At 42.4% G+C, this 13999-nt stretch overlaps 1 protein-coding gene across 6 annotated transcripts in view; it reads right to left on the reverse strand.

The window, feature by feature from the left end:
* Positions 1–13999, reverse strand: part of SH3KBP1 (SH3 domain containing kinase binding protein 1) — a 329446-nt gene that overhangs the window by 63162 nt on the left and 252285 nt on the right. For all 6 annotated transcript variants that reach the window (XM_043459437.1, XM_043459434.1, XM_043459435.1 and 3 more), the window contains one exon: positions 471–578. In XM_043459437.1, the coding sequence (XP_043315372.1) occupies positions 471–578 (108 nt within the window). The remainder of the gene's footprint in view (positions 1–470; positions 579–13999) is intronic.

Here is a 13999-nt window from a genome sequence, read left to right on the forward strand (position 1 = left end):
TACCTGACCAAATGTGTGTACACACATACACAGAGTTGGGAAGATCAGCAGGCCTCATCCTGCATCCTCAGCTTCAAAATGTGCTTTTCAGCCACTTCCACAGCATTAGTCACTTCACCACCCAAGGACACACTATGCAGGATACAGGCCATCCACTTACCAATGGAGCCCCCAACGGTTTCTGTCATTTATTTGGTTGCTTAAACGCTCCAGGTACCAAACCAAGTGCTTTGCACACATCATCTTGTCTAGTCACACAACAACCCTAGAAGAAGGCTCTCTGATGAGGAAACTGGGGTTTGTGGAAGATAACTTGTTCACACACACCAGGTATGGGGCAGCCGGTCCATCAAACTAAAATGCCAGGGCTCTTCAACAACAGACATCCTCACCCCGCACCCCCAGCCCGTCATGGAGGCCGCAACTCTGACAGCAGGTGGTGCACTGAGAGCCGAGCCACAGAGACTTACGTTTCCTTCCTTCTCAAAGTCAGGCGGCAGTAACTTGACGAAGTTGTCAGGAAACACTCCTCGTCTGCCATTCAGCTCTCCTTCCCACCAGCCCACATCGATGCAGTCCTAGGAAACAGGAGAGCAGAGTGAGAAAGGGGGCAAGTGCCTCACAGAGAGCTCTAACGCCCCTTGTACAGAGATGGAAGTGCTTTCCTTGAGGCAGCCATCAATGGTTCCTAAGACTCAACAGCATAAACCCCAAAGCTGGATGGGAGGACAAAAGCTCCGGTGTCCTAGAGCTGCCAGCTGGGACTCGAAACCCAGTGGGGCTTTTAGAGGCCCTGCAGATGGTGACTGCAGCCATGAAATTAAAAGACACTTGCTTCTTGGAAGAAAAGCTATGACAAACCTAGACAGCATATTAAAAAGCAGAGACATTACTTTACCAACAAAGGTCTGTCTAGTCAAGGCTATGGTTTTACCAGTAGTCCTGTATGAATGTGAGAGTTGGACCATAAAGAAAGCTGAGAGCCGAAGAACTGATGCTTTTGAGCTGTGGTGTTGGAGAAGACTCTGGAGAGTCCCTTGGACTGCAAGGAGATCCAACCAGTCCATCCTAAAGGAAATCACTCCTGAATATTCACTGGAAGGACTGATGTTGAAGCTGAAACTCCAATACTTTGGCCACCTGATGCGAAGAAATGACTCATTGGAAAAGACCCTGATGCTGGGAAAGATTGAAGGCAGGAGGAGAAGGGGACGACAGAGGATGAGATGGTTGGATGGCATCACTGACGCGATGGACATGAGTTTGAGTAAACTCCGGGAGTTGGCGATGGACAGGGAGGCTTGGTGTGCTGCGGTTCATGGAGTCGCAGAGAGTCAGACACGACTGAGTGACTGAACTGACTGAGAGCAATAAGATCTTTTTCCCCTCTTAAAGATAGGAGAAAATATATTTTCTTCATTTTAATTTTAACACAATGAAATTTTTTCATTAACTGCAAATGTGGGTTAGAAAACATCACACACACAAATGTTCTCTTTGATTAGCCTGTCACAAAGTTTGTTGAAATTAAGAAGGGCTGGGTGACAGTCAGCCAAGCAGGAGAAAAATCCCACTCTGTGCAAGCTCATTAATGCACCTTCTCCTCTCCGTGTTGAGGGGGCACAGTCGTCATTATGAAAAGCCCTTCACCCCACCCTCCAGAGCTTAGTGTTTGCTCACTAAATGAAAGAAGAAATCTAGTCATTCTTCCAGATCAAACCTGCTTCCCTTGGAATAACCCCTATTATGTTCATACACTTGTTGAACATTTGAGTGCCTACTCTGTGCCAAGTCCTGGGGACAGAGCTCAGCGTAGCCTTCACAAGCTTCCATCCCGAGCCTAATGGCCCCATGGTGCTCCAGGTACTCACCCTCGTGCCAAAGAACCACCTGCAGGTTTCCCCATCTTCAATGGGTGGGAAGTTTGATCTTCTCTAGTTCGATAATAAATCTCATATTTGTTCTCTGGGTCCAATTCCACTTCTCCCACCCCAATCCAAGACCTACTGGCCTGTTGTCAATCTCCTCACTTGGGCATTTAATCCTTCCCTGTGTATGTACAACACACGCACCACTGTCAAGCGCAAGTTGTTGAGTAAAAACCCAATTCTCAGACTGTGATCAACAGCTTCCAGCGAAAACTCCAAATGAGCAAAGGCTTTCCCCCAGAAAAATGCTTTTAAAATAAATGCTTGAAAAAGTGAGGAATTCCTGCTCAGGGCCCACAGAGACACACTCGTGGTCCTTCACAATACCAGTGGGGCTGGGGGAGGGCTCAGGCAGACTCAAGCAGCAGATGTGCAGCTGGCCTTGGGCCTGGCACTGAGCCCTTGGAGGCCCTGGCTTATGTGACTCATGTGTGCCTTGCTAGAGCATCCAGTCCAGCAAAGAGAGAAACACAGCTGAATTTTTCACCATCATATTCCCAGTCCAATGCCACATATAATAAGTATTTCTGGAATCAATGAAGGCTCTTTTTAACCCCAAGTTCTGTGATCTCCCTCAGTCCAAGACTAGGATTACTGCAGGACAAGATAGTCTCTATCTGCCCCAAGCTGTGAGAATTCTATATAAGCTAAGGCAGAGTCCACCTCAGGTGAGAAGTAAATGCTCACCATCGTCTAGTCTCTTCCCACAGGGGTAACTATAACAAGGCTAGACTGACTCTTTAGAAGAGAACGTAGGTTTGGGAAGTGGGTCCTACATCACCCCATAAATTCTAGTCCCAAGAAACATCCTTAGACAAAGACTCTTGAAGCATCAAGTGCAGATTTACTCAGAACAAAACAAGGTTAAAAAAACTTACAACCTAAAAGAATGCTTATCTTTCTTGGAAAATGACAATGTGAAGCCGAGCTAAGTATTTTGGTCCTGCCCATGTCATATCACTCACTGAGCAATCTAGCATCAGTCCCGAGATAATGGATTCATGAACAAGGGTTGTGGAAGTAGAATCTGATGGGTTGTGAGTTTCTTCCATCTCTGAGAAACCATTATGTCCTCAACAGTATGAGGAAAACTTATGAAGGGGCAGGGGTGGAAATGCTTTACTCCTCATCCTTAAAAATTAAGTCTTTCAATCCAGAGCCTCTGTTTCTGAGGAAATGTCTGGAATATATTTTTTTTCTCTTGGTTTTTCTGGACAAGTTCTTGTCATCTTCAAAACCCAATTTGAAACTCACCTGTAGGAAAGTGACTATAATGAAAGCTTTTATCTTTTCTCTAACACTCAGAACTGTGTTAATTTGCATTTCATGATATTCCATTTAACAAACAACTATTACATATAAAATATATGTCAGTTCATTCTGTAGGCACCAAACATTAAACATGCAAAAGAACATGATCCCTAACTCCAGGAAGCTAAGAGATGTGTGTGAAACACACATATGCACACTAGCACTCACATAACATACAAGGTCCTTTTTTCGATAACTGTATCAACTACGGGCTCTGGTATCAAAGAGAAAAGAATCATTAACAGCTTTTCCAATAATCTTAGATCTTTTCATGTGTGAAGGGTTTGCTTATATGAAGGCTGAATTTTTCTCCACGTTCATTTCAGATCATCTGATACAGACTTAGGTCCGTAAAAGGCACTCAAATATTGTTTAGTGCTATCTTTCTTTTGAAGGCTTTTTTTTTTAACTTTCTAAATGGTGCAAATCCATGCTTTCCATTAGCCTTATGCAATCAGTAACCCAAGAACCACTGTAATGAAACTTTCTGTTTTGTATGCCAGAAAAACAATAAAGAACATTTTAATAAGCAAAAGCATATTCAGAATAACTTCAGAACTTATGTACGCCTACAGGGATAAACAGTGCATATGACAGTATATTTATTATACCTCCCATCAGTGATGAATAGCTCGCATGGCTCATCTGGGTTCTGCTTTTTAAGGAAAACATGAATAGTGCTAATCGCTATGTAATTAATTCAAGGTACGAGAGGGGAAGCATGAAGGTGGAACACAGTGTGTCTAATCATTCTGACCGGTGTAAGAACACACACAAGGTTCATGGATAAGTACACTGAAAAAAGAAAACTGACAGCATGACTTAGAATACTAAGAAAAATGAAGAGGGCATCTGCTGCAGGACAGAAAATAGCCACAGGGTCAAGATGCCTGCAGTGGGAGCGAGATTTAGAGAACTGAGACTTTTCTTCCCCCTAGCAATAGAAGCTAATTTAAGGGAAACAGGAAAAATTCTGACAGCAAACTGAGAACTGAAAATAAGTCCTCTTCAACAAACCAGACAGAAGAATGAGGCTTTTGGTGGCAGAGATGAAGACAGAATTATTTGTCTGAGGGCTCTGCTTCCAGAAGTGTGAAACAGCAGCGAATTCAATTTATTTAATTAGGACCTAAAACATGCAGGATAGGAGAGGAATTCAGGGGCGAAAGAAAGTCATCATGACCTTATGGGGTTCCCAAGCTCAGAGCCAAGTGAAAGAGGCAGGCATGGTGAATCAAGATGGCACCGAAACAGAGGCAGCAGTGCTAGGCTGGATTAGCAACAACAAGGGGGACCAAGAGAAACCAGGCAGAGAGAGAAACCTCATCCTCTTCTCGAAGGAGAGGACAAGGGCAAGAATCAAGGTTATGAGAAAGGTCAAGGGCAGGATCATCAAGGGTGAAAGAAGGGAAAAGGGAAAGTAGGAAGCTGGAGTCATGGAAGAGAACATTCAAGAATTGGCCCTTAGAGTGAAGGCAATGCTTGCCTTCCAGGAAGCTCCAACCAACCTCTACTGAAGAGTGATGCAAGGGGTGAGGCAAGATGGCACTCATGAGTGATGGGAGCAGAATGGACAATCAATGACTTATGAGGCTAGAACATCATCAGGGTGAAGTTAAATGTCCCCCAGGAGGATGGCAGGAGGTGGATGAAGGCAAAACAATGAGGCAGTAGCTGACCACTAAGGAGAGAGGCAGTGCTGTTAAAATACTGGAAGATTTTACAGTGACCCTATAATTTATTTCCAAACCTAGGACACTATTAATAAGTATACCACAGGTATAACCCAAGACAATGGCTACCCTCGTGAATTTTGAGATTTCAATAAGGATGAGGAAAGGGCAGTGTATGCAGGCAAAGGGATGGTCTTTAAATGAGGTGGAAGTTTGCAGTGGGAAAGAGTAAAAGATCTGCATGTATTATAGACGAAAGTTTCCAGAACAATGATGACTAGAAATAAGATCTATTCACATGCAAGCAGAGGCAAGTAGACCTTGACCCTTATCAAGAATCAAAGAGCATGGAAAAAATTATATTTCTGACATAGGATGTTCACTCGTCTATGATTTAAGTCCTCAAAATGGTTTCTGTATGCCTCATCCCCACGCAGATATTAGAGTAAAATATATTTTTCCTTGTAAAATAGAAATGATACGTTTCCTTTTAAGGAATGAACAAACAGAGCCGTAGGTGTACTGTACTCCAACCTATGTTCTGCACTGTACCTATCTCATGAGCCAAGGTACCTCAGAGACAGGAGGAAGACAGTGAACTGGGGCCATCAGATACTTTAGTGGTCCTCCAGTGATAAAGACTCTGGGTCTCAGTTCCTTGATACACAGGAGAAGATGTCTGAAGTGTAAAGAGCAACACAACTGCTGAACCGCTGCTGGTGGTTGTCATCAGTATTGTGATTCTAGGGGGGTGGGTCCCAGAGACCTCAAGGGATCATGAGCCCAGGAAAGCATCTTGATTAAGTATACAATACATCTGTCACGTGACTCAGCATCATCTTCCGGTGAAACTCCCTAGCAGTGGCTCACACACGTGGAGGGAGGCTAAGGCCCCAGAGCGTGTCTGAGGAGGGAGACTGGCCCGGCCCTCCATGTCAGGCTTTAGTCCACTCCATCCTACCAGAGGGGCCCTGGGGAACATGGAAGCACTCCACCACTGCACACAGCTCTCGCGCTGGGGACCAGTTTAGAGCTGCTCTCTGACATCCAAGCTGGCGGCAGGAGTCACCAGTGAGCCCTGCTGTGTCTGCCTCTTGTGTAAAAACTTCAAATGTTTAAAAAAAGACCAACTTGCCACCTGGCTTGTAAACTGTAAAACCTGGCTGCAACCTCATGTGGGGCCCCGTTTAGTCCAAAGTGCAAAGCAACCTCTTAGAGCAGTGCTTCTTTAAGCTGGCTGCACATTTAGAATCACTCAGGGCTATACCCCACACCAATTAAACTATAAATCCTGGGGGTGGGGGTTGAGACTGAGAAATCAGTGCCTTTTAAAGGTCCCTGGGTCCTTCCAATGTGCAGTCTGAGAATCAACGATTTAGACTATGGCTTCTCAAATGTGTATACTGTCCTTGAGTGGATCATGAGAAGATGACAATTTGGATTCAGTAAGTCTGGGGCTGGTCAGAGATTCAGCATTTTAACAGGTTCCCAAGTGATGTCAATGCTACTGGATGATACTTTGAATAACAACGTTCTCAAAAACGGGAAGCTCTGTTAAAAACAAAGAATCTTTTTTTTTTTTCAGAAACATTTTATTTTATTTGCCTTTGAGTTTTCAATTTTATTATTATTATTTTTTATATTGTAGTGGTTTTTGCCATACATTCACATGAATCAGCCATGGATTTACATGTGTTCCCCATCCCGATCCCCCCTCCCGCCTCCCTCTCCATCCCATCCCTCTGGGTCATCCCAGTGCACCAGCCCTGAGCACCCGTCTCATGCATCCAACCTGGGCTGGTGATCTGTTTCACCCTTGATAGTATACTTGTTTCAGTGCTGTTCTCTCTGAACATCCCACCCTCGCCTTCTCCCACAGAGTCTAAAAGTCTGTTCTGTACATCTGTGTCTCTTTTTCTGTTTTGCATATAGGGTTATCGTTACCATCTTTTTAAATTCCATATATATGCGTTAGTATACTATATTGGTCTTTATCTTTCTGGCTTACTTTACTCTGTATAATGGGCTCCAGTTTTATCCATCTCATTAGAACTGACTCAAATGAATTCTTTTTAATGGCTGAGTAATATTCCACTGTGTATATGTACCACAGCTGCCTTATCCATTCATCTGCTGATGGACATCTAGGTTGCTTCCATGTCCTGGCTGTTATAAACAGTGCTGCGATGAACATCAGGGTACATGTGTCTCTTTCAGATCTGGTTTCCTTGGTGTGTATGCCCAGAAGTGGGATTGCTGAGTCATATGGCAGTTCTATTTCCAGTTTTTTGAGGAATCTCCACACTGTTTTCCATAGTGGCTGTACTAGTTTGCATTCCCAACAGTGTAAGAGGGTTCCCTTTTCTCCACACCTTCTCCAGCATTTATCGCTTGTAGACTTTTGGATAGCAGCCATCCTGACTGGCGTGTAATGGTACCTCATTGTGGTTTTGATTTGCATTTCTCTGATAATGAGTGATGTTGAGCATCTTTTCATGTGTTTGTTAGCCATCTGGATGTCTTCTATGGAGAAATGTCTGTTTAGATCTTTGGCCCATTTTTTGATTGGGTCATTTAGTTTTCTGGAATTGAGCTGCAGGAGTTGCTTGTATATTTTTGAGATTAATCCTTTGTCTGTTTCTTCATTTGCTATTATTTTCTCCCAAGGGATATTATTTTTATACTCTGTATCCACCAAACACCTAGCACAGTGCCTGACAAATACTGATGATGAGTACATGTCAGCTGAATGGATGAACTGATGGATGGCCCAATCTCCTCTCAGACTACTACTCCACTTCTCACAATTTTCAAACATCCAAAGTGAAGTCAAGTTTGAACAAGGAAGAGGAAGGTCTAGGTTAGCTACACAAGAAAGCTTCATTTATATAATCAGGCTTATCTGGTGGTCTGTACTGAATTTATTATTTGTTCATAATTGTAACAATTTAAAAAGTACCTGTCAAAGAGAGGTCATGTTTTCCAAGACATTGTACATGGCCTATGTGAGTTTGGACAGGAGTGTATAGTTCAGACATAGTTTGCTCTTATGTCACCCCAGCAAACTTCAAAATGATGGTTTCATCAGCTGGTCCTCTTGAAAAAGAAAAGTGCTCCCCTGGTGGTCAGCTGTCCCTACACTCCCTAGTACTAATTTCCCAGAAATTATCCAGCATGGCTGTTTTTCATGACCTTCTCTGATGACTGAAATATCAATAGAGGAAAGTGAGTGTTGTGTGATTTCAGTGTGGCTGTCAAGTGAGCCTCTGAGTGCCTCGAGGGGGTCTCACACTCTCAGCACCCCACCAGCAGTATGAAAAGTGCTGTTTAATATTTACTAGTGAACGCCTTCTGCATGGAGCTTCAGGGGGGCTGTTGAAAGGACACTCCATGGAAGCCGAAGCCCAGGAGCACTTCGTTCTGCCTCAGCTTGTTAACACCTTCTCAAGAGATGCAATTATTCTGCATGGCTGGGATTTCTGCTCAGCATTTCCAACATCCCCTAAGTCAGTTACTCCAGCAGGCTCATCAACATCACAGTCTATGAGGTAACAGGAAAAAAGAGAACCATGGTCTATCTCAGTGTCAGAAGAAATGCCCAGCAGACCATAGTTAATGAGGGAAGTCAAGGAGACCATTCCAGGGACAAGCCCACTAAAGAAGATGTCACATTTCAAGTGTTCACATCCTGGGATGGGTGAGGCTTAGGCAGCCATTCACTGTTTTATGATACTGGGAAGTAGTGACCTCAAAGAGATTGTCTACTTCTAAAAGAAAAAACCCTGATTTTTTTACTGGGCAACAACTTACAGGCTTTGCTATTACTTATAACCTTTTCATTTTACATATTGTATGACTGGTAACAAAAACTTGGATGAGTAACACACAAACAGCATTAATCAAGCTTCCTTTTAGTGATGCCAATATTAATTAAAGCATGTCCTGATGCCTGAAAATTGTATTCAGAGATAACTGCATGCTCTTTATAAGCTATCCATATCATACCTCACATTTTTGTGCTTCTTCTTACATCTGGTCATTTGTGACTGTATAATCTCAACAACCATGCACTGCACACTACATTATCAAAGGACTGGATTTTGTTGTCTTCCCTGCAAGAGTGTGGAGTTTCATTATGGTGGGCATGTTGTTTGCAAATCAGCTCGACCTGTCAGGGCTTAGTTTTAGGCTTCATTCAGAGTGGGTCTAGTGAAGCACTGGGCTTCCAAGGTGACTCAGAGGTAAAGAATCCGCCTGTCAAGCAGAAGACACAGGTTTGATCCCTAGGTGGGGGAGATTCCCTGGAGAAGGAAATGGAAACCCACTCCAATGTTCTTTTGTTTTTTTTAAATGTCTTAGTTTATTCAAATAAATGTTGTACATTCTTGGCATGACCAAAAATAAATAATAGTTCATATTGTGCATAGGTTCTTGGTCATGAACACTCCAGTATTCTTGCCTGCAGAGCTCCATGGACAGAGGAGCCTGGTGGGCTTCAGTCAATAGGGCTGCAAAAGAGTCAGACACGACTTAGCAACTAAACAACAACAAGGGTAGTACTATTCCTATGACTGACTTTTTGAGTTGTCAACTGGATGCCAAGTGTGTTCAATGAAGTTTTCCTAGTCTGCTTGGCCAGAACTCCAACATCTCCAATTACTGACCATCTCTAGAACATCCACTCATCTCAGAGCCCACCCACACCTCCCCTCCCATACTTATTTTCTGCTGGGCCTGGTGGATTCTTGCCCTACTGATGCACGCTAAGTATATGGCCAAAGACTCAAGGGACTCCTATGTATACACTTCCAGAGCTCCCTCTTTGCACAGCTTGATCTTCTGCAATTCCCTGCCCTGAAAATTTCATCCACCTCAGCAGCTGTGAGTTATAAACAGTTACAATCTGTTTCCTCTATCCGATGAGTCTTCTGCTGTCTGTGCTCCAGGGCCCTGTGCTGCAACTTAGAAAGTTGTTGTTGTTTAGTTGCTAAGTTGTGTCTGAGTCTTTTGTGACTCCATGAACTGTAGTCCTCCAGGCTCCTCTGTCCATGGGATTTCCCAGGCAAGAATACTGGAGTGGGTTGCCATTTCATCTTCCAGGGGATCTTCCTGACCCAGGGATCGAACCCATGTCTCTTATGTCTCCTGCACTGGCAGGTGGATTCTTTACTGCTAAGGCCACCAGCGAAGTCCCAATTTAGACTTAGCACTATCTTTCTTTCTTTTCCCAGGCAAAAAGCCAGGGGTTACATGGAACTCTATGCTTCGTTTCTCTGAAAGATCACATCCTTGTGCTATGCACTGCCCGATGCCTCAAAACAGCTAATTCATATGTTTTGTCCAAGTTTAAAGTTGTCTGTGGGGGGCAGGCATGCATGCTAAGGCGCTTACAGCCATGTCCAACTCTTTGTGACGCTGTGGACTGTAGCCCGCCAGGTTCCTCTGTCCATGGGATTCTCCAGGCAAGAATACTGGAGTGGATTGCCATGCCCTCCTCCAGGGGATCTTCCTGATCCAACCCACGTCTCTTATGTCTCCTGCATTGGTGGGCGGGTTCCTTACCACTAGTGCCACCTGGGAAGCCCAAAGTGGTGAAAGGGCAAATCTAATATACCCTTTACTTCAACATGGCTGCAACCAGAAGTTATATTCTCACTTGAAAATGATATTTCTTTAATCAGAGTGAATTTATTTTTTTTCTAGATAGAATAGAACTTTAAACTCTATCTTTAAAAGTCTGAGCTATTTCAAGGTCTAATTCCCAAAAGAAGTCTAGGGAAAGAATTTCTAAAATGAAGACACATATAAGGGTTTTTAATTATCCTGGAGTTTCCTTTGCTCGTCATATATACTCTTCTCAAACAAGGAAGGTAGACTATTCCCTAAGGAAAAGTCAAGTCACTGTTAACCATCTTTATATGGAAAAGTTAAATATACACAGTAAGTTAGTGACACCCAATCTTTTCTAGGTAATAGCACATCTATAAAATGCTAATATTTTGATGACATGCTGCTGGTGGCCTGACATTGTTGGAGGCCATCAACTCGGGACAGGGTGGGGTTCCACCCCCGAAGGTCCTTTGCATCCATGCAGGAGAACTGAAAGGATCACTCCTATAGCTCACTCAGAGCACAGGGGTGAGGAAATACGACAGAAGTAACATTTGAGTCCAGATTTCACTAAGAAATAAGAGAAAAGTTGAAACCAAATCTCAGTCCCCAGAAAGAAGAGAGTTTTCACAGGCATTATGAGAGGTAGGCAGGCAGGAATTAGGGGAGATTTTTACAGGAGACAGCCCAGAGCAGAAGCCTCAAACACCTCTGGCCTCATAAATGGTTTGCCTCTTAGAAAAAGATGCTTCTATATGGAGCCCTTCAGAGAACAGCACCCAACAGACGCTACCATACTGGCCCAACACCAGGGTCATCACCCACTGTGGGCATCTCCTGGAACTGTGGGATGTGGCTGTATAGTTAATCACAACAAATATACGAATTGCCAACTGATTTCATTTGCAGCCTATACAAGCCTAAGTCTTAGGAAATGCTTATATTTTTGTCCTTTTTTTTCCCTAGCAGAATGAAAGATTTTGTACCCTCTTAATTCTACTTCAAACATCAGTAATCATGTGAAAAGTGGATGTTTGCAGAGAGGTCCTTTCTTGGCTACTTGTACTCTGGCTTTTAGAACGATCAGAGACATAACATATAAGGGCATGTGAATTAGCATTATGTCAAATGCAGATCATCAAAGTGGCACTTTTACATTTTTTTTGTCCATTTAAATATAATTAAGCATGTGAAATTATATAACAATATGCTTTCATAGAAGCTTCTCATTTTCTACTTGTTAGGTCATTTACATTGAGAGGACCACTCAATGCTAAATTTTAGAAGCTGTTTCTAATGGTGCCTTCAGCTCATCCAAAGCTTATGGCTAATGGTATAATTTACCTCTCAAGGCTGTGCATCCTACAGCAGAGATGTCACTTTCACTTATGTTTAGAGAACTATATTGATTCTGCACAGAAATACATGCTTTTCTTCCATTAAAAGGATAGTAGGTATAATAAAAATCATTTTGCTTCATTACAAAGACACTGGCATTTATAAAACACATTTCATTGTGCTTTAAGAGATGTTCTTAGCTCCTTCATCACCTCTAAGAGACACGAAGAAGCCTGTTAGGGTGAGGGGGGAGGAATCTTCATTTTCCAAATAAGCACCAGGAAGGAATAAGACATGAAAGGTATAGTCATGATCATTATGAAGGTCAAGAACACCCAAGCCAGCTGCAGCAGCTAATGGAAATTCTTACCTTCCATCTCCCTTTTTTTATAAGACAAATGTACATTTCTTCTTTCTTTTAGAAAAGCTTATTCCTTGGCATAAAAATTTGTTTGGAGTCTTTTCTCCATACACAGCAAATTTAGCTTCTAGGCCTGTGCAGTGAGTGAAAACTATAATTCCCAGGTCCAATCTCAGTCCTCAGGCAACTCAGCCGAGTTCAGACCTGACCAGTGGACTACAGCTACACTTGTATACCACTTGGAGGAAAAGGGGCACAGAGTGCAGAGGTGGGGTACATGAAACAGCTCTGCTATGGGAGCTTCACGGTCTCTTGTCTTACAAAGAATATTCCCAGGAAGACTCAGAACAAAACCAAGCTCTTTGAAATTCAGGCAATTTATGTATCAAGCAATTATTTACTAACACTGAGGCTCAGATGACCTTGGAGGAAAAACAGACCAACCAATCACATTCTGTCAACAGTACCTTTGCAGACCAAAAGTCTGTAATTTTGCCAAACTCCAACGCATCAGTTTTTTTCTTTCATGAATTGTGCTTTTTGTGTCCTAACAAGTCTCTTCTCTTATGTTTTCATAAATAATTTTTTATGTCTTATGTTTCCTATGCAGATCTGTGCTTCATTTAGAGTTAATTTTTGCATAATGTGTTAGATTAGGTTAGGGCTCCTTTTTTTTTTTTTTTTGCCTATTGATGTTCTATTGTACCAACACCATTTCTTGAAAACATTATCCTTTCTTAAATTTTCTTTGTACCTTTGTTAAAAAATTAATTGCACTATTGGTGGGAATGCAAACTAGTACAGCCACTATGGAGAACAGTGTGGAGATTCCTTAAAAAACTGGAAATAGAACTGCCATATGACTCAGCAATCCCACTTCTGGGCATACACACCAAGGAAACCAGATCTTAGACATGTGTACCCCGATGTTCATCACAGCACTGTTTATAATAGCCAGGACATGGAAGCAACCTAGATGTCCATCAGCAGATGAATGGATAAGGCAGCTGTGGTACATATACACCATGGAATATTACTCAGCCATTAAAAGGAATATATTTGAATCAGTTCTAATGAGATGGATAAAACTGGAGCCCATTATACAGAGTGAAGTAAGCCAGAAAGATAAACACCAATATAGTATACTAATGCATATATATGGAATGTTAAAAGATGGTAACGATAACCCTATATGCAAAACAGAAAAAGAGACACAGATGTATAGAACAGACTTTTGGACTCTATGGGAGAAGGCGAGGGTGGGATGATCTGAGAGAATAGCATTGAAACATGTATATTATCAAGTGTGAAACAGATCGCCACCAGGTGGATGCATGAGACAAGTGCTCAGGGCTGGTGCACTGGGATGACCCAGAGGGATGGATGGGAGGAGGTGGAGGGGGGTTCAGGATGGGGAACACATGTAAATCCATGGCTGATTCATGTCAATGTATGGCAAAAACCACTACAATATTGTAAAATAATTAGCCTCCAACTAATAAAAATAAATGAAAAAAAAAACATAAAAAATTATTTGACTATATTTTTATGGATCTATTTCTAGACATTCTATTTCAAGGGCTAGCAAACTACCTTCCATGGGTCAAATGTGGCCTGCTACCTATTTTTGTGCACCTCTGAAACTAAGAATAGTTTTTACATTTTCAAATGGTTTTTAAAAATCAAAAGAATAGTATTTCAAAGTATATGAGAATTACAGGAAAGTCAAATTTACATGTCCATAAACAAAGTTTTATTGGCACTCAGCCATGCCCATT

This window comes from Cervus canadensis, chromosome X (assembly GCF_019320065.1).
Source record: "Cervus canadensis isolate Bull #8, Minnesota chromosome X, ASM1932006v1, whole genome shotgun sequence".
In the NCBI taxonomy this organism is placed as follows: domain Eukaryota; kingdom Metazoa; phylum Chordata; class Mammalia; order Artiodactyla; family Cervidae; genus Cervus; species Cervus canadensis.